The sequence below is a fragment of the Desmodus rotundus genome, chromosome 11, assembly GCF_022682495.2.
Source record: "Desmodus rotundus isolate HL8 chromosome 11, HLdesRot8A.1, whole genome shotgun sequence".
Classification (NCBI taxonomy): domain Eukaryota; kingdom Metazoa; phylum Chordata; class Mammalia; order Chiroptera; family Phyllostomidae; genus Desmodus; species Desmodus rotundus.
The window spans coordinates 3,183,276-3,204,310 of NC_071397.1; the positions used below are offsets into that span (position 1 = coordinate 3,183,276).

At 52.1% G+C, this 21,035-nt stretch overlaps 1 protein-coding gene across 1 annotated transcript; it reads right to left on the reverse strand.

Annotated features, from left to right (window-relative positions):
- Positions 1-713: 713 nt before the first annotated feature.
- Positions 714-11,645, reverse strand: TCP11 (t-complex 11). Its single transcript, XM_053914033.2, has 9 exons — positions 11,613-11,645; positions 11,090-11,231; positions 9,187-9,307; positions 7,535-7,755; positions 3,288-3,424; positions 2,810-3,027; positions 2,534-2,715; positions 1,585-1,748; positions 714-897 (listed from the first exon to the last, which is right to left on the reverse strand). The coding sequence occupies exons 2-9, from the start codon at positions 11,215-11,217 to the stop codon at positions 788-790; spliced, it is 1,281 nt and encodes a 426-aa protein (XP_053770008.1). The 5' UTR covers positions 11,218-11,231; positions 11,613-11,645; the 3' UTR covers positions 714-787.
- Between the last annotated feature and the right edge of the window lie 9,390 nt (positions 11,646-21,035).

Consider the following 21,035-nt stretch of genomic DNA (forward strand, 5'->3'; position numbering starts at 1 on the left):
CGCTGATACGTGAGGGAGAAATCCCGGGTCTGCCCCCCCTCCCCCAGCGCGCTTCCCCCAGAAGGGGAAACTGGGCTCTCACTTCTCCCTGCATTACTTGCAATCTGCAGGGAGTCAGGCCCTGGGGATCAGGTTCCTAAGACCTTCCTTCGGCCAGGCCCAGGCCCTGAGCTGAATGGGACAAAACACATCTCTCACTGCCGGAGAAGCCCCTCCACCCACACTCTGATAATTCCACAGGGCGCTCAGAGCCCTCTGGGACATGCTTCCCCCTTAAACGAAATAATGCCAGCACCTGTGTGCCCTGGCCTCTCAGCTCCGCGTGCGGAAGGGAGCATCTCGCCCGTGGAGGAGAAACTGGGGCCTGTTGGCTCCTTAGCTAGTGGAGGGCGCTGGCCTGGCCGCGGGCCTGCCCACAGCTGCAGCAGGAGAAGAGCAGTTTGCTAGCTTTCTGGTGTTTATTAGAGACTGGGTTTGGGCCAGTCGGTGTTACGTGCTTAGTCACTACTGCGCCAGTGCTGGCTGCGGGAGGGGAGAGGCTTGCTGCTTCGCTGGCCACTGGAGAAGCCCCCCCACCCCGGGGAGTGATGGGCTTCTCTCCCAGGTCCGAGGGGCCGGGGCTTGCAGCTGGGGCTCTCAGGGAGACTCCGCTTCATCCGCTTCAGCTTCCGCGGCCTGGCCCGAGGGGTTGAGGGTTTTCAGGATCTCCGCGTAGTAGGGGCCGAACACCTGCTGATTGTGGTGCGTTAGGCTGACGAACTTCTGGCCCAGTTCTGCCAGCTCTGCCTCAATGAGAGTCAGGCTTCTGGGGAGGCCCAACAGAGAGCGCCGCACACCAAGAACCGAACAGCATTTGAGAAACAAGTGGACCCGCTGGTCTGTGAGCAGGAAAAGACAGTGAGGAGGGGCAGGGCAGGCGCCTTTCAGGGAGACGCATGCCTGCCCTGCCCGCTCCAGGTTCTGCGTTAGCTGAGACACTCACTAACCCACTCACTTGGCTACGCATAGGAACTTTGCTTTGTCTTGGGGGGAAGGGGGCTGCCATCTCGCTCCCAAGAACAAAGCGAAGATTGAAAACTAGTTCCAAAGATTACCGAAGTATCCACCAGTTCGATCCTACCGGAAAGATCTTAAACTGATCCTTTGGATGGCAGAGGGGAACAGCGAGAGGCCAAGTTCGTAGCCTCCGCCCCAGCACGGGATGGCGGGGGAATCGCTGCCATGCAAACATGTCCGCCAGTGTAACTCAGCAGCAGGTTCTTGTTGGCAGGGGAGGGGGTGCCACACGTCATAGACGGCAACCGGAAAGTGACCTAGAAGGTCAGGGATGACTTAACCCGGTCGGTTGGACAGAATGCCACGCCTCGATGTCATGGTCTGCTGGGTGCAAATCTTTCTTAGAACCAGAGAGTCGGCCTTTAAACTAAAAAAGATGTTTCAACCCAGCATTTCGAAAAACTAAAGCCCAAACGGCAACTTGCCCAGTGGCCACTGTCCCTGTTAAGTGGTCCAGTAGCTGGCTTACAGGGCTGGAATCTACCTCTCTCCACAGCGTCCTCACCCCCACCCCCCACGCACACTCACCGATGACGCTGCGGACACAGTTGTCCTTGCGGGCGATGTCCTGGAGCTGTCCCATCAAAGAGGCTGTGTTGTCACTGCTCAGAGCAGCAAGGCCCATGTTCTCGAGGCCTTGATTGATTTCCTGACACATCTGCTCACTCACGGTCAGCATGGCCTCCTCAGGCCTAGAGCACGAAGGACACTCAGCTGGCAGCCCCAGGTGGCCCTGGCATCCGCCCAGAGCCTGGGAAGCCCCACGCCCGCCACAGGGCCCACGTGAGGGAGACTCCCAGCCCTCCTCCTGCCCTCGGCCAGCCCCTGGGAGCCGCAGAGCCCAGCGGGCAGATACAGCGTCTTCACTCTCACCTCCGGATATGGCCTGTCCGCTGCAGGCAACCCCACATCCTCCTTCTTAGTAAGCAAGATAAACTGAAACCAGCTCCGGACAGGCATTCACTTCTGCCCTTGGACCAACTCAGTATTCTTCGGCCCCGTGGAATTTATTTACATGTACGTATGTCCATATATCTCTAAGACTTTCCTGGACATTTTCCATGGCCATTTGTCCTCCTCTCGCCAACTAGAGTGACAAACCTGGCCTTCTGATTCTGCTGGTGTGATGTCAGCAACATGGTGGACGTCAGTCAGTACTGCTGACCCATCAGCTCCTGGTGCGTGTGCGTGAGGCCAGCCCACTGCCGCCCGCTCAGCCACATGATGACTGCATTGTAGCAACGAGATGATGTGTCATTTTGTAGCAAACTACTCTGCACTACTCTTCTGGGACAAAGTTTGATTTTCCTTTGTCACAAGCCTCAAGACCACTTACAGAAAGACACCAATCATCTTTGCGGGCGGTTCCAAAGGGCCTGTCTGTGGCTTGTGGTGGAACATAAGCAATCACTCCTTATCTGCCCGTGCTCTTACCACACGTCATGTCCTCTAAAGAAAAAGAACCTACGCAGCTCACCTGGAATTAAACTCCTCCATGAAGGCTTGGATTCTGCGTTTCAGCGTATCCACAAACTCAGGGGAGCCAAACAGAGCGCTGACAGAGAAACTACTGGTCACCAGCAAGACCGAGGCCAGGATGGTCAAGTGGAGCAGCTGGGACTGCAGCTCCTGCAGCTGGGCTCTGTCTGCCAGCAGCGTCTAAGGACGCAGAGGGGACGGGCGGTCAGAGAGCAGGGTCCTGTGGAGGAAGGACCTCGTACAAGCCCACAGGCAGCGCCCCACACAGGCCTACCTCGGGGAACTCTTCATCATCAGGGTCCCAGCGAAGAAGGTTCAGGAAACCCTGGGACAGCACCATTGTGGGGCTGAGAGGCTCGGGGCTGTGGGCTGGCTCATTCGGAGAGGGGCAGGCCACACCACAAGGCTCAGGAGCTTCGGGGCCAGCCGGAGGCAGCGTGCCCAGGTCTGCTGCTGCTCGCGTCAGCCACCGGGTGGTGCGATCGAGGAGGCCTGGCACAGGGCAGAGCGTGGGAGCAGCTTCAGCATCTGCACCCCTGACACTAGGAGAGAAGGTTCTTTCCTAAACGTACTCCTGGCCCATAAACACATGCTTACGGGAGTGGGGGTGTCCTTTTATCTTAGATAACTGTTCCCTCTCCCTCCCCCTACTGAGGAAGCTTTCCTAAAAGGAGGCAGAGTACTCTCTGGTGTCACAAAAGTCAGACCCAAGGTCATATCTCCCCACGCCTGCCTGCGAGTTTTGTACGTACTCGGCTGCTTGTTGAGGAGCTCCTGGAATTTAGCCCGTTCGTACTGGACGGAGTGTTCCTGCAGGTGGGGTTGAAGGCTCTGGATGGTGTAGTTCATCCTGTCCCTTTTCATCAGGCCAAGGACACGGAGGATCCCTCTAACGCGGAGAAAACGAACCACTGATTCTGGGACAGGGGATCTGGTGAGAGGGCTCCCCATCGGGAGCCCCTGAATCGCTGCTTTCGAAAACTAGAGGGTCAACACAGCAGCACGGGTCACACAGCTCACCCCGCACAGCCACGTCAAAACTGCAGCCAAACTATAGAACGACCGTCACTCAGAACCGTCAGAAATCCAGCTGAACGGAAGTCTGACAACTACGGAATGAAAGGAACCTCATCCATCCAGACTGGTAGCAGGGGGCTGGTCCCACACCCACATGGATAAAAACTCGGGAGGCATATCTCAGGAGAGAGGAGTCCCAGGCCCACACCAGGCCGCCCAGCCCAGGGTTCCAGTGCCAGGGAGATAAGTCCCCACAACTTCTGGCTGCAAAAACCAGTGGGGATGGAGTTAGTGGAAAAAACTTCTGGAGTCCCAAGCAGTTCATCTGAAAGAACTCACACACAGACTTACTCAGGGCCCTCCGCCCCCAAGGTCCAGCACTGGGGCCGCAGCTTGAAAGGCGCCAGTGGCATACAGGGAGAAACTGAAGTGTCTGGCACTGAGGTAAGAGCTGGGAGACAGCTTCCTCCCAGGCAGAAAGGTGGCCATTGTCCTGTTTCTGAACCCTCCCCCCACAGAGCCACAGAGCTGGCAGGCAGGTGCCACACTGGAGACTCCATCACCCTGGCTCACACTGTTTTGACCCGCCCTGCAGATCCCTTGAGGCTCTGTCCCACCCAACCTACAGCTGTTAACAATGGCTTTTCCATGAGTGGCAGGTTTTGGCTCCTGCTTCACAACTTCCTAGATCCTCTCAAACAGACAACAGCCGGCCTCAGTGAGCCCCCAGCCCCCATACTCTTGCTAAGTGGCCCCAGTCCTGACACTAGCAGCAGCCAGCCTAGATCCACAGGTTGGCTTTGCCTGGGGATCTCCAAGCCCAGCACAAGTAGCAGCCATCTCAGATTGCTTTAAAGCTCATGCAGGGTGACCCTGGGCAGAACACAGGGTGGGGCTGACCTTGGCCTGCACACCCAGAGGACAGCTACAGACCACACTAGAACACCACCACCACCATGCCCCTGTACAGCTGATCCTCCACAGAAGGCAGAGGTTGGTGGTCATTGGCCACAGCCAATCTTTGCAGCGGACTGGCCTGGCTAAGTCCCTCCCATTGATCTGCCAACAGCAACCAAGGCTCGACTACAAGAGGAGGTGTACTCAGCACACACAGAGGGCACACCTCGAGTACCCAACTTGAGTGTAGGGGAGACTGTGCCACCGGACCCTACATGACACCTACTACATTAGGCCACACTGCCAAGACAGGGACTCATAGCAACTCTACCTAATACATAAAAACAAATACAGAGAGGCTGCCAAAATAAGGAGACAAAGAAACATGGCCCGAATGAAAGAACAGACCAAAATTCTACAAAAAACTAAACAAAATGGAGCTAAACAATCTATCAGATGCGGAATTCAAAACACTGGTTATAAGGATGCTCAAGGGATTTAGTGAGGACCTCAGCAGCATAGAAAAGGTCCCATCAGAAATTAAGTATAGGAGAGAGACTTCTGGCTGAGGTGGAGGCATAGGCAGATATACTTTGCCTCCTCCCACAACCAAAAGAAGGACAACAACAAATTTAAAAACAAAAAACAACCAGAACTGCCAGAAAAGTGAACTGTATGGAAGTCTGACAACCAAGAAGTTATAGAAGAAACATTCAACCAGACCGGTAGGCAGAGCGGAGACGGGCAGTGGGGTGGAGAGGACACGCGTCAAGGTGGCAGCTGAAGGACTGAACAGGTGCGGCAGTGTCTGGTGGCCCCACGTGCGTATGCAGATAGCCCAGGAGGAGCAACTGGGGAGCAAGACAGACTGCACAGCCCAGGGTGCTGGTGTGGGAAAAGAAAGCCTCAAAACCTCTGGCTGTGAAAATCTATGGGGGTTGCTGCTGCAGGAGAAACCCCCAGCCTCACAGGAGAGTGCACTGGAGAGACCCACAGGGCCCTGGAACATACACAAGCACACCCGCCTGGGAATCAGCACCAGAAGGACCCAATTCACTTGTGGGTAGTGGAGGAAGAGACTGAGAGCTGAAAAGAGCCAAGCCAGTGGCGCTGTTCCCTCTTGGACCCCTCCCCCATATACAGAGCCACACGCTGTGATGTGGGTTGCCCTGCCCTGATGAATACCTAAGGTTCACTACCTAAAGCTCAGAACACCCCTCACAATATAACAGGTGTGCTGAGACAAATAAAAATGGCCCAAATGAAAGAATAGATCAAAACTCCAGAAAAAGAACTGTAAGCGACAAAGAGATAGCCAACCTATCAGATGCAGAGTTCAAAACACTGGTAATCAGGATGCTCACAGAAATGGTTGAGTATGGTCACAAAATTGAAGAAAAAGTGAAGGCTATGCAAAGTGAAATAAAGGAAAATGTACAGGGAAATAACAGTGAAGGGAAGGAAACCAGGACTCACATCAGTGATGTGGAGAAGAAGGAAGAAATGAACATTCAGCCAGAACAGAATGAAGAAACAAGAATTCCAAAAAATGAGGAGAGGCTTAGGAACCTCTAGAACAACTTTAAATGTTCCAACATCCAAATCATAGGGGTGCCAGAAAGAGAAGAGGAAGAGCAAGAAATTGAAAACTTATGTGAAAATATAATGAAGGAGAACTACCCCAATTTGCCAAAGGAAATAGATTTCCAGCAAGTCCAGGAAGCTCAGAGAGTCCCAAAGAAACTGGACCCAAGGAAGCACACACCAAGGCACATCATCATTACATTACCCAAGATTAAAGGAGAGAATCTTGAAAGCAGCAAGAGAAAAGGAGACAGTTACCTACAAAGAAGTTCCCATAAGGCTGTCAGCTGATTTATCAAAAGAAGCTTTGCAGGCTTGAAGGGATTGGCAAGAAATATTCAAAGTCATGGAAAGGAGGGACCTACAGCCAAGATTGCTCTATTCAGCAATGCTATCATTTAGAATTAAAGGGCAGACAAAAGGCTTCCCAGACAAGAAAAAGCTAAAGGAGTTCATCATCACCAAACCATTATTATATGAAATGTTAAAGGGACTTATTTAAGAAAAAGATCAAAACTATGAACAATAAAATGGCAGTAAATATATATCTATCAACAGTGGAATCTAAAAAACAAACTAAGCAAACAAGAACAGAGACAGCATCATGGATACAGAGAACGTTTTCATGGTTGCCAGATGGGAGGGGGTGTGGGGAATGGGTGAAGAGGGGAGGGGATTCAGCAGTACAAATAGGTAGTTACAGAATAGCCCTGGGGATGGAAAGTACAGTGCAGGAGATGGAGAAGCCAAAGAGCTTATACGCATGACCCATGCGCATGATCAATGGTGGGGGTGCTGGGGTGGAGGCGGGAAAAGGGAGAAAATTGGGACAACTGTGATCATATAATCAATAAAATATAATTTAAAGAAAGAATTAGAGGGGCTTTAAAACTCACTTAGTTCTGCCTACTGAATTACAAAAGGAGACATGGCCCAAGACCGGAGGCACAGAGAGAACGGCAGAGCGGGGAGCACGGGTCTCTGGCCCTGCAGCCTCTGAGCCCAGGCTCTTTCCACAACGCCGTTCCGTTCTCTGGGAAGAGGGAGTCGGTGGGAGACCACAGCAGCACACTGTCAGCTGTCTCTGGGAAGGGGGATTATAGGGGATGTAGTTCTGATGCCATTTCTGAGCCAATCACTTTTTTTTTTTTCAAACTTTTTGGATCTGGATCTTAGTTTCTGTAGCTATGAGCTAGGGATGACCCTGGCCCGTCCGTGTTATGTGAACTGCGACAAGACAACTTGGGAAAGCGATGTTTGAACTGCTTGGAAGAAGAGGTTGCACACTGTCTTACAGGAGGACATTACACAGGGTCCGGTCCATCTAAGGATAACCAGAGGGCCCTGAAAGGCCATGTTTGGAAAAGAAAAGCTAACAGGCCAGAGAGAAAGGAGTTAGTCAGGTCTCAGCAGGGAAGAGCTGGCCAAGACAGGGACTGCCGCCCAGGGTCTGGCCCGCAGAAGGGGACAGGTCTCAGGGCACAGTAATCAGGCTTCGCACCTCAGTAACAGAGCCGAGTCGGTGATGTTGTCTAGTTTCTGCACAGCCTCGTCTCGAACCGGGGCACACAGCAAAGCCATCGTGTTGAGAATGTACTTGGAGAGGTGAGGGACATTCAGGGCCCCGTGCTCTGCTTCCCGCTTGAGGAGGTCCGTGTTCAGAGCTTCCTCGACCTCACTTCTCAGGCGGCTCTGGCGCGGTGAGAGCAGCGACAGCAACACCTGCCCAGGAAACAAAGTCGAAAAGGGGCTAATAGGACAAGAGCCCCTTTTCAGGCCCTCTTTGCTGGAGCTGGCTGGACCCCACAAAGCATGACTGAGGCTTGTTTTATGAGCCTCTCTGCTCAGGACTGGAAAATCGCTGCAAGCACCCCGAAGGGGCAGAGGCTCCAGAGCTCACGAAACAGGCCAGGCCGGACCGCAAAGACCCTGTGGCCACCTGCATTTCCTAGCCGAGTGACCCTCTGCATAGGTGGTTGACCACTTACCTGCTTGCTTCATCAAGGCCAGCAGAGAATCTCCAGTCTGCTAAGACAGAGTCTTATCTTACATAACAAAATGTGACACCCCAGCACCTTTGCCACAGTCTATTGGTTAGAGGCAAGTTATGGATCTCATCTGCACTAAAGGAGAGAATATCATCCAAGGAGGTGGGCAGGGGGGTGGGGGTGGGCACAGTCACCTTAGGGAGTGCCCAGCACATAATAGAAAGACATTGCAAAAGGCAGGAGCCTCTCTCTCTGGTTCTAGAATGCTCAGGTGCCAGGCTCCTGCAGGATGAGTGGCTGTGCCAGCAACTGGCTCCTGCAGCCTGAGTGGCGTCTCCCAGGGCTCGGCTCCAGCAGGGCATGGTGCTCAGCCACACACACAGCCAAGCAGCCTTCCTGCACAGACGTGCCCTCTCAAACAAACCCTTGGGTGGTGGGTTCTCCTACAGCTGATATTCCGGTATTCTTTAGAGTTCTCTTTGCTTCTTACTAACCCAAAGCCCTCATTTCTCCAATTTCCTGTTATAGTAATTTTTATATGAAAATTTCCTGGTTGACCCTGACTGGTGTGGCTCAGTGGGTTGGGCATCTTCTCCCAAACTGAAAGGTCGCCAGGTCAGTTCATGGTCAGGGCACATGCCTGGGGTTGTGGGCCATGTTCCCAGCTGGGGCATGTGAGAGGCAACCAATCGATGTTTCTCTCCCTCTCTTTCTCCTCCCTGCCCCTCTCTCTAAAAATAAATAAAATCTTTAAATATGTATACATATATTTCTTTTTTTTGCCAGGGCATAAAATATTTTTTAAAAATTCCTTGTCAAGCCCTGGCTGGTGTGGCTCAGTGGATTGAGCACCGGCCTGTGAATTGAACCAGTTAGATTCCCAGTCAGGGCACATGCCTGGGTTGTGGGCCAGGTTTCCCAGTAGGGGGTGTGCAAGAAGCAACCACACATTGATGTTTCTCTCCCTCTCAATAATGAAGAAAAATAAAAGCAAAAGAAGAGAAAAGAAATTCCTTGTTGAAACTACCATGTAATTTTTATCTGCAGATTAGTTCCTGACTGATTCGTGGACCGTGCTCAGTTAGCATTTGCCAGCCACGGGCATTCAAATGAGCCGGGAATGTCTAGGAACCTCACACCTCTAAATGGAAGGTTGGTCACTCACCTCTTTAATTTCTTTCAAGAGTTCAAGAGCACAGCTGTAGTCTGGGGGCGTAGCTGATAACTGCTCTTTAAGACGATCCCAAAAGGCATTATGCATCGTCTCCTTGACTTTGCTTTCCAGACTGTAAGAGGGTTAAACAGACAAATCACTTTCTCCATCCCCAAACTGCCATAAGATCATTATATCCTACACCCACATGAACAGTGTTTGAGATGACAAAAGACCATTATACTGGCAGGGAAAGGCCCCGGACTATGTTTGCACTGCACCAGAGTTGAACAAGCTGGGGTTAGTTAGACTTGGATGTCAAGGGCATCAACAACCTCTCAGAAGGGCTCCTCGTGGTCCCAGAACAGCCCTCCCTCTACAATAGAAAGAACCCTGAATGGAGGTCAGGCTGAGCCCTAGCACTGACTCTGCACCTAGCCAAACAAATGTGTGACTTAGTTCCTATTTGTGCATATACATCGCAATGAATTAAATGATCTTTCGGTTTTTTCTAGTCCTAAAAATCTAGGAGAATATTTTCCTTCTTTGATAAACTTTAATACCCACAGATATTTCCAAATCGGCCGAGGGTAGCTGAAGGTCCCTTTATTCATGAGGCCTCTTTGAAGGCTCTCGTCCCAGCCAAAATGATGAACTCAGTCAAATACATAAATAGACCTACTAGTAATTCACTAATTCAAAATGGGAACTAAGCGAAAATCTCCAGAGGTCAAGCTCTGACCGTTGACTGAAGGACTGGGGGAGATACACACAGAAACGCTTTCCAACCACAGCGAAGCGACAATTCCTGCCTTGACAAGATTGTCCTTGCTGGCCACCGCGGTGGGGCTCCAAAACCCAGGCCAGAGGCGGGCTCAGCCAGAAACTGGCGGTAAAAGGCCACTAGTGTAGCCTTAAAAAATTCAGATCCCAAGGACAAAGAAACTTTCAAGAAAATTTAGTAAGTACCTTAACCAAGTCAGCCTAGTATACAAAATTACAAATTTATTTTTAAAAAGAGGAGTTCAGTTACTCATTTTAATGAGTTGTTTTGCCTATGGATTCATTGAAATAGCCACCTCAAGAACTTCAATTGGTTGTATTGTATTTACAAAAAAAAGAGAGAGAGAGAGACTTTCCCCCTTCCCCCCCTAACACCGTACAGGCTCCAATCTACTGACTGCTATCCCAAAGAGGGCTTCCCGAGCACCCGGTTTGCCGCGCTAGTGCCCGTCTGTTAGCCAGCAGCGCCCCCACGCGGCTGCAAGAGAAACAAGCGTAATTCAACAGCAGGGCCTTGAAGCAATTTTTCTTCTTCAATCTTTAAGAATTTAACTCCTGTTGTTGGGTGTGGACAGGTCTTCGGATGGATGACTAGTTACACTCTCTGGAGGTTATTATAAGAGAAAGGCAGGATGAGTCCCAGTGAGATTAAACCAGCCGAGCGGCCTTGTGCTCCAGCAGGAACGTAGAAGTTAGCATCTATAGTGTTTAGAGGAGAATATGAGCCCAGGGCAGGGTTACCCTTGAGACAGCGAAGCACCGAGAGAACAGTTCCCGTCTTGGACCATTTGGGTTCTTTAAAACCTACCCCCGGCGCCTGCCACTTTCCACGTACAAACTGAAAATACAAGAATAACAAAGACGGCTTTGAACGGGCACAGACAGCCTCAAATCTTGCCAGATTCAAGTAATCACGCCCAAGTCACTTCTTGCTCCAGGACCAAAAACTCTGAGGACCTTGTGGTCAATAGGACCACAGATGGGGGGGGCGGGGGGAGAAGGTCAAGTCAAAAGAGAGGGAGGATGACCAGAGAACTGTGGGGCCGCGGCCGCTGTAGGCCCTTAAGGGGCGTCTTCCGACCTGACCCACACTAAGCACCCCCGAGGGGCGTCGGCGCCCCCAGGACAGGACCTACGAGGGGTTGGATCCTCAGGGATGCTCTTGTCCTTCTGGGTCCGTCCTGGTGTTTGGGGCTCGCAGGAGCCGCTCTGGGCAACGCCGGGGTCCTCCGAGCGCACATTGTCCTCCACGGCCTGCATCGTGCTGATGGAACCTGGGTGCGGGAGGAACGGCGCGCCGTTGGCGGCGGGGCAGGGGCCTCTCCGGCTGCCCAAGGGGGTCTGAGGCCCTGCCCCTCGCGCCCGACCGGGACAAACCAAGAGAGGGCGGCTTCGGGGGTCTCTCTCGGGGGACAGAGAGGGGCAAAGGAGCCTAGAGGAGTAGGGACGGGGGATCAGAGCGAGGTCGAGCGTTGGAGGCCAACGGGAAACAGGCCAGAGGGGCCGCCGCAGGCAGGGCGCGCTGGGCAGGGCCCTCCCCCGACCGCCGGGCGACCTCCTCGCCCGAGACCACCTCCTCAGCCGCCCCGCTCGGGCAGCAAGGGGAGCCCCGGGCGCGGAGACTCCTCACCGCCTCCCCATCACCCGCAGCCTACCCTGGAGCGGCCCGAGGCCCCGAGGCTGGGGCAGAACCACCGCTGGGGTAGCGGGGCATGCGGTCCCGCAGGTTCTGACTGCTGGCCGGTGACGCCAGGGCCCTGGGCGGCCACTCCTGGACTTGAAAACAAACCACCGCCCGTATCCAAGGGCAACAGGGTGGGGTCACGTGCCGGCCCTGCCGCCCTCCGCCCTCGAGAGCACGAGCCACCCAGGCCTCTGGTTCCAAGGTCGCCTTGGCCGTCCCTCCGTGACATCTCCGGTCCCCATGACAAAAATCAGCTGGAACTACTCAGGAAGAGAAGGGGCGCTCTGTTTTGCTTCTCCTCTAGCCCGAGAAGTGCAGAGGCACCCCAGGCACATCCTGGGCACACTGTGAAGGAAGGGAAGGGCAGTGCTCCCTCCCTCTCTGAAAGTGTGGGTGGAGACAATGGCAGCCCTGTTCTCCCAGGTACTGCTGGTCGGAGGGTGCTGCGGGCTGCCAGGCTCTTCCCACTGCATTCCTGGCCTGGGGCACACCTGTGACCTGGGGCTGGGCCTCGGCTCATTGGCCTCAGGACGATGGCCTTTCCTGGTTCCGGCTCTGCTCTGGTGCCCCTGGAGCGATGTGCGGGGCTGGAGTGACCTCCTTCCCCTCGAATGCCTGCCTGCACTTTGAGGGGAAGGATGAAAAGTTTCTAGTCCACACGCCCCCATCCTTCTTTTTTATTCTGACTTGATTTCTTACCCCAGAGGCGTACTTAAAAAAATAAAAGAAAAGATGAAAACATTGCCTAAGAAACGAAGTTCTCTTTATAACCCTTGCCCTGTTAGTGAAGAGTGTGGACTTTTTGCATTTTCGAGGGAAAACTGCAGAGGCCAGAGAACATTTCTGCTTAAGAAAGTCCACTCAACTCAGAGGAAGAGAGAAGGGAAATGGCCTAGTGAAGTTACTGTTTAGCCAGAGAGTCTCAAACCAGTACATACTAAACCTGCCCCTTCCTCCTCCTCCTCCTCCTCCTCCTCCTCCTCCTCATCAGCCTTTCCTGGTATTTCCCTCAGGGTCGTCAACTGAGAAGCACGCTGGCCGTCACCGCAGCCCAGACGTGGGAGGAACTCGTGTGAATTCAGCAAAGAGCTCAATGAAAATACGGTTCTGCATTTTACATAGGCTGGGTTGTTGACTTCTTTTCAAAAAAAAAAAAAAAATCCAGAATTCTGTTTGGGCATTTTTATTTGTGGGAGAAATTTTCCAGAATGACATCAGTCCTTTTCCCCACAAACATGGCGTCGCCATAAAACTCTCCCTGCTGATGCCTGAAACGCCGCCAGCAGTTCATTCCTATGCATCACACAGCCTCTGCAAGTCTACTTCCTAAAGCCCAGTGCCCCGGGTGGGGCCGAGGGAAGAAGTGGGAACTCACGGTGGAGGTGGGGGAACTGAAGGCAGACAGACGAGGCAGTAAAGGATGGGGTAGGAGAGAAAGGGTGAGCATTTTCCCAGGGTCAGCCCGGGGGCAGCATTTCAGCGTCTTTATCACGAATATATCAGAACTGACGAGGCAGAGGGAAAAGTTGAGGGGAATCGAGAGATGATGTGAGAGATATACCCTCTCCTTCTCTTCGGGGTCTTAGTTAATAATAACTGATATTTGTTTAATGATTTACAAAATGCTTCTACATGGCAAACCCATGCGCTCTGCACACAACCCTCCCAGTTCAGTAGGCAAGGCGGGTGTTGTTTTGGACCATTTAATAGACGAGAAAACTGGGGATCAGAGAGATTTGGGGGAGTTCACCAAAAGTCACACGGCAAGCAGGGTCTTGACCCTTGATCATGTACTTTTTCTTCAGTCACAGCACCTCCCTGACTCCGGCTGAGAAGCTGAAGCTGCGTAAACAAGAAAACGTAACTAACAAATCCAGCTATGGCGAGCCCCGGAGAACAGAAGCGCTCCTGGAGGTCCAGCGAAGGGTGAGGGAGCTTCCAGATGTTCGGGTCAGTTCCGACGGTTCAAGTACAGGCGTTAGCCAGGTCCTAAGCAAGACTGGGTCCCTGACTGGGTCTTTGGCAATGGGTCTCTTGTTCGGCCTGGCTCCCTCTCAACCCAGACCCTCTTGAAACTCTCCTAATGAGCGAAGCTGGACTTCCCATACACATCTGTTATTTAGAGGGAATGCTCGTCCTTAGTAGCTTCACAACTTCACCCTGCTGAAGTGCACACATATCTCAGAGCACCTGCGGACAAGACAAGTGTTCCTCAAGCCACCAAGGACAGAAGCAAAAGCCCTGTCTCTCGTGACAGTGTGCCCACAGCTGTCCACCACGGGTTTCCCTTCCATATTAAGACGTCCTATGGCTTTGACCTTCCATTCATAGTGTATCCATGTTTGTTTTCATACTAAGTCTATGTGCTCTCCGCAAATCTTTGAGAACTCTTATTTCAGAAGGAAGGGCTTCCAACACTTGCTGGTGCACCTCTGTCTAGCCCTGGGGGTCCATACACCCCAGGCTGAGAAGAAGTGTTGCCTAACGTGCGACTAGAACTTTCCTGCTTCTCAGTCAGTTCCCCACATGTGTGAGCTTTTACCCAAACCCAAAAGTGTGATTTACTCTCATTTGTTAAATATTATCTTGGGTACCCCATCCCACCAAAGCAAATTGTACAGAAAATCGGCATGCCCACCAAGACGCTCTGAAAGAGGGGTGATAAAGACAAAGAGGTAAGAGAAGTTCTGCCAGGTGGCCGCAGGAGGTACAGAACCACAGAATTGAAGAGGAATCCTGCGTATGGATCTGCTAGCTTTACGAAACAAAACAAAATAATAGAAACAAAAACCACCTCCCTTTACAAAGAAGCAACTCCGGCTCGGTGAGGTTAAATGACATGGCTGAGGTCATCACCAGTTCATGAAAATTCAGGACTAGGACCTGGGTCACAGTCTGTTCACTGCAGGACATAGAGCTGAGCGCGAGGAGAAGCGAATGCTGTAAATAAATATTTACATTTCCTAAAGAAAAACGTATTGAGAGGCCGCGGAACGGGAAAGTCGGAGATGCAGGCCCGAGCCTGCAAGCCCAGGAGGGCTCGCTAGGATACACCGTCCACCGCGGCGGCGGGGACTCGTGCATGCAGGGCAGGACATTTACATGGAACCATTGGGAGTCGTGTCAACTGGGACAGACTTCATCGGGGCCTGTCTTCTGGCACAGAACCGCATGTCAAAACCATCTGCTTCAGACTGTTCACAAATGTGTTTTCTTCACAGAGCCCAAGAGGGGTGTGAGGCGGACTGAGGTAATCCGGGGGGATCTGGACGTCACCCTTTGAAGCTCAGCGTGCAGTGTGGTGGGCAGGGGATCCATTGCAAACCGTTTCAGGGAAAGGGGGCCTCCCAAAGAGGGCAAAGAAGATTCTGGCAGCAATGCTGACTGCCTACGTGTCCAGCCCCGCCTCTCTCCACCACCACCTCCTTCCCATGCCGAGGTCCCTCCCGACGAGGGTGCTTCTCCCTCCTCGAACCCTTTCTGCTCCCCGACTCCCTCCCACTCTGCAGGTCTAGCTTATAAGACCTAACTTCCTCAGAGATGCTTCCAGGGCCCGCCATCGGCTGCTTTCAACGCCCTCTACTTTCTCTCCGCAGCACTCACTACAGTCTGCAATTCTGGTTGTGGCATAACCAACCTTTATTGAACGTCTAAGTCCCCCAGAGACTGTAAGCTTTCTGAGGGCAGACACCGTGCGTTTCACTCACCACGCCGTGCCTGGTACGTGTAGCTCTAATTAGTAGGTGCAAACGGGGAGACAGCAATGCCGGGGGAGTGAGTGACGTGGGATGGATGGGGCGCTGCCTGTGACACACCCAAGCGGTCAGGCAAAGTGGGTCTCTCTGGACCCAGCCCCCGTCTCCAGTGCCTTTCTCTTTGTCTGTCTCATGGACATGTGCCCTCTCTTTCTGTCTCCCCTCTCTTCTTAGCTTCCCGAGAGCCTAAACCAGCAAAGACAACATCCTTGAGAAAAGGAAGGACACGTTAGGGTCCTGTGACAGGCGGGTCACCTCCCTGAACCAGGAGGGGGCAGCAGGGGGCAGTGGCACCTAGGGAGAGTAATTTCCAGAGGCAGCCTCCCGCCCGACCAAGGGAGTCTCAAAGGCTCCGTGCCCCGCCCTCGCTCTAGCCAGGGTCAGCAGCAGCCCGAAGCCACAAACACTGGCTTTAAAAGTCCTCCTAAGTAAGAGCTGCATCTTTCGAGTCCCCCAAACAATCGCGCCTTGTGCCTCAGGACACGGTGCAAGTTACATACTTAAAGCAGTTTCCACAGAACCACATTCAGTTGGTTTTAAACTCTGGGGAAAGCTGGCAGCCTCTTTGTGGGTTTTTAAAAAAACTAGTTAGAGGGACAATTAAACCTTTATGGGCCCCAGAATATACCTATGCAGACATAAACAGGGATCGTTCTTCACCACCAGAGAGAATCCACTCTCTGGCAACAGACATTTTGCTGCCATCACAGGACAGGGTCGAGCTCACGTCTGAGAGCCTCTGTGGTTCGGGCAGGTGATGGGGGTCCGCGTGAGCAGTTAGGATTTTGACCCTAAGCGTGGCAAAGGCCTTTTCTCAAAATGGACACATCGCAGGCCTTGGGTCTCGCTGGTCTTAAACACAGAGTCCCGAAGCCTTCCCGGGAAGCTGCCAGGGTTCGCGGCCCAGAAACTCACCTCGCTCCTCCCTCCTTGTGTCAAAGAGCTCTGACTCCTTCATTCACACGATACAATGTATTCACGCATTCACAGTGCAGCGTGCTGGAGTGGTCGGGAAGATTCTTTTTTTAATGTGATCATCTCCTTCAATGCACCAGGGGGCTCCCTTCTTAAAGGAACCTTTGAGTAAGCTCTCCGGTGAGGAGAATCAATATCACTGTAAGGGAGGTCGTCAGTCGCCAATGTGTTTCCCAAACCTGAGGTTCCACACGGGAGGTCTCCGTAAACCGGGCCCACTTTAGGAGGTGGCCCGTGCACTTTCTCTGTCTTTCCAACTTCAGGAGAGACGAGCTCTTCCTGCGTAGACATGGTTAGTCGGGGGCGAAGGAATCTCAAACACTTGAGCAATGAATCAGTTTCCGTCATTCCTGACATCCAGAATTCTCTAGAACCACCGGCCCAGAGCAAAGTGTCATGACTTACTGACAAAACCCAGCTGCTTAGATTTGAGGGCCAGCCTGTTGGAGTCAATTTCAAAAGAAATGCAGAGGACAGGGTTTAAAAAAAATTATTGTGGTGTTTTGTGGTGGTGGTGGAGGTGAAATAGCATAATACTTATCACTTGAATCATCTGTAAGGTTACAACTCAGTGGCATTAAAAAAATCGAATTCACAATATTGTGTGACCACCCACCACTGTCTGTACTAGGAACCTGCCATCACCCCCCATAAGAACTCTGTACCCATTAAACGATACTGCCCCCAACCTCTATCCTCCTCTTTGTCCGTGAACAGAGAACATTTTTACACTCCAGTTTGACTTCGGGTTTTTCCCTTCCCAGGCTGGTGGGAGAGCCACCTTCTTCCCACCTTGCAGACGCTCCCCCAGCGGCCTGGCCAGCCCCTCTCCGAGCCCGGTGTCCAAGACGGGACACGGTCAGAGCTCGTTTGGGCGGTGGAGCCGCAGCCCCAGCGGGAACAAAGGGGGGTCACTGGGTCTGAGTGTCTGTTTTGAGCTCAGGAATGGCAGGAATTCTCTGACTTCAGTGAGTGAGGAAGCAGGAGCACGTTGATGGGCCGTCCTGGTGTCTGCAGCCTGCACGTGGCCCCAGTCAGTGACATCTGCTACGGTGGTGTCGGAGTTGCTACCTGAGCTCGAGGGGGAGGAGAGATGGGAAGAGGCCTGCACAGCCCCCCTCAGGCACCTCGAGTTCCATGCCATGAAAATTCTCACACTGAAAAACACTGGCCAAACCCTCACAGCCCCTGTGGAATTTGCATCTCTCTGTATCCATTTGTGGCCAACAGAGGTGCTCTCAGAATGACTCACATCCTTCAGTTGGGGTTTTACTTCGCTCACAATGCTTGGAAACTGTCAAAGCAGCTCGCTAGCCTCCCCCACTGCGTCCCCTCCCCCGCCCGTCCCCAATGCACAACTCAGGATAACTGGACACTTGGCTTATGAAAACTGATCTCTAGGTGTTTCGAGAACTGCTGGGGACCACCCCCCACACCCAGTCTCACCTCCCCAAGCTGGGGACTGTGAGCCTGCTGGGGCCCTCAGGACGACCGAGACAGAGAAAGAGTGAGCCTGAATTCCTCCTGCAACCATGTGCTGATGACCCCGGGCAAGTCACTTCACAGCTCGGACCCCCATTCCCCTCGAGCCAGAGTGAGGGGTGCCCTCCAGCTGCAAGAACGGTAGGAAGCCGGGAGGGGAACAGACTTTCCGATATCTGCAGTTCTTGAAAGGAAAAAACAAAGCCCTTGGTCCCCTTCGGTGCCAACAGTACCACACAGGACGGCTACAGGGAGGCAGGGGGAAAACTGGGGGAAGACGAGGCGGGTGGGCGTATCTTAGGACAGGTTGAGAATGAGGTTTCTGTTGGAGCTTTAGGGGGTACTATTTAGCACACAGGCAGACGTGAGCAGCTGGGATTAAGGAGAGAAATTGAGGCTAAATCAGGATGGACTCGGGAGTCGTGGCTGAGAGGTAAAGTAGTGATAATAATACCAGACGATGCATTTCAAGTGCTGGCTGTTGGGAGCCCTTCACAGACGTGCTGTTGCCGTCCTCACAACAACCCGCAACAAAGACAGTGGTTTTGTTAACCCTCACCCAAGGGTGCGCCCGTTGATTTTAGGACGAGAGGATTTGGGGGGGAGCGGGGACAGAAACAGAGACACAGAGAGACACACCCACCCACACACATCGATGTGAGAGAGAATCATCAACTGGCCGCCTCCTGCACGTGCCCCAACCGGGGATCGAACCTGCAACCGTTTTGGTGTCCAGGATGACACCCCAACCAACTGAGCCACCCGGTCAGGGCCAAAGGTGTTGTTTTTACAGCCCCTTTACAGGTGAGGAGACCTGGAATATCCTGTCCAAGGTTGCGCAGGGAGTCCGTGCCGAGACAGTGACTGGGGCCCTGGATGTCCAGCCGCACAGCCCTTGCTCAGTCTTTTATTTCGCCTCCTGAGCAAGTGGAGGTGGAACGACACAGAAGAGGAGCGCTCTGGGTGGAGAACGGAATCCTGGCAGAGACGCCCACGAACAGAGCTCTTACTCTCAATCAACTGTGACCTAAAATCAGACCCCAAGAAGAAGCAGCAGACACAGCTCTCCAGGTGCGTCTGCTGGTATTGTCCTTCGAGGTGGCTCTGCACGTGTGAAATAATAGTACCCAGCGCTCACTGTGTCCCGGGCACATAAAGAATAAGGGGCACCCCCATATATTATCTCATTTAATCCTCTCACAAATGCTCCAATGGAGGCAGTGTAGTGCTCATTTTCAGGAGAGGAAGCCGAGGTTCCAAAAGCTTAAGGGATTTTCCCACCTAGTCACTCTCAGAGCCAAGCCGCGTGCTGCTTCGGCCCGCTCGGGGGTTGCCTCCCCCAAGCAGTCTTCCCTAATTGCCCCCCAACAGTCATGTAGGAAACACTGTGGACATTTCTGTTATGTTTTTTTAATAAGGTTTTCCCTTGAATTAGTTTGTAGCTAGAACCAGTATTTGAAGTCAATACTTCTGGAAGTTGCTAAAGAGTTATTATCATCTGCCTTGAACCAATAATGTTAAAGTTTACTATGCGCGTATTTGAGTTAACTTAGCCCAACTAGAATGAGACAGTGCCTCTGGCTTCTGGTCCCTGAGACACAGCTGGTGAAGCCTGATTGGCCTGAGCGGAACCCCATCAAGCAGAGGTCAGCTGGAGGCTTTTGAACATCCTTTAAACTCTGCTTCCTCTCACCTCCTTCAGAAGGGGAGGGCCTTACCTCTGGACTTTGTCCTGCCATTATGGGAGACTGGGAGCTGTCCCTGGCTGCCATCCAACAGCCTCACTCCAGGGAATCCCTGGAGCCCAGCCCCCTGCCTGACATTCCTCAGCATCAAGCCAGCACAGTCCTAATTGTTTAAGTCAGTTTGACTGGGGATGCTGGCAGCGCCCAACTCCCACTGGAATGTAAGCAGCATGAAGGCACAAACCAGGTCTGTCCCCTTCACGGCTGCGTCCGGGCCCTACTCTGGAATTAGAAATGGAGAGATGAACTCATCACACCTCTGAACGAATGAGCCAGAGAAGCACCGAATGACCCTAATCTCATAGACTGGGAGAATGGGATGGCTGGAAAACACTTTTAAAACCATCTAATTGAGTCTTCCCCTTTTCTCTTCCACTGTGGTGAGAAGTGAAGGGTTGCTGTGTTAGGAAAGTCAGGGCAGACACCTTCCCGTGCTGTGGGAGGGTCTGCAGTCGAGGAGCAGGCGTCCTGGACGATTCTGATGCCACACCCAGTCCGAGGTGGAGAACAGGACACCAGGAAGGACTCGGCCTACCGGGCTGAATAAAACTAACATCAGTTCATGATAGAATAGGGACTTGGTAAGAAAGACACACATTGTTGAATTAAGAATTTTTATTTTTATTGTAGTTTTTAAATTATATTTTATTGATTATGCTATTACAGTTGTCCTGACTTTCCCCCTTTGCTCCCCTCCACCCAGCATCTCCCACTCCCTCAGGCAGTCCCCCCACCATTGTTCATGTCCAGGGGTCATGCATATACATTCTTTGGCTTCTCCATCTCCTACACTGTACCTTACATCCCCAGGGCTCTTCTGTAACTATTTGTACTACTCAATCCCCTCACCTCTTCATCCATTCTCCCCTTCTCCCCTCCCATCTGGCAACCATCAAAATGCTCTCTGTATCCATGATTCTGTCTCTGTTCTTGTTTGCTTAGTTTGTCTTTTAGATTCAATTGTTGATAGATATGTATTTTTGCCACTTTATTGTTCACAGTTTTGATCTTTTTCTTTTTCTTAAATAAGTCCCTTTAACATTTCATATAATAATGCTTTAGTGATGATGAAGCCCTTTAAGTTTTTTCTTATCTGGGAAGCTTTTTATCTGCCCTTTGATTCTAAATGATGTCTTTGCTGGGTAGACCAATCTTGGATGTAGGTCCCTGCTTTTCATGACTTTGAATATTTCTTACCAATCCCTTCTAGCCTGCAACGTTTCTTTTGAGAAGTCAGCTGACAGTCTCATGGGAACTCCCCTGTCAGTAACTAACTTTTCTCTTGCTGCTTTTAAGATTCTCTCTTTATCTTTAAATTTTGGCCTTTTAATTATGATGGGTCTTAGAGTGGGCCTCTCTGCATCCATCTTGTTTGGGATTCTCTGTGCTTCCTGGACTTGTATGTCTATGTCCTTCACCAAATTAGGGAAGTTTTCT

Bases quoted from the DNA above. Each gene is read 5' to 3' on its own strand.
- TCP11 (XM_053914033.2), bottom strand. From the start codon at position 11,217: ATGCAGGCCGTGGAGGACAATGTGCGCTCGGAGGACCCCGGCGTTGCC. The intron at 7,756-9,186 runs GTGAGTGACCAA...TTTCCTGGGCAG, and splicing joins TCTTGAAAGAAATTAAAGAG to GTGTTGCTGTCGCTGCTCTC. The intron at 3,028-3,287 runs GTACGTACAAAA...GCCCTGTGCCAG, and splicing joins GCTCCTCAACAAGCAGCCGA to GCCTCCTCGATCGCACCACC.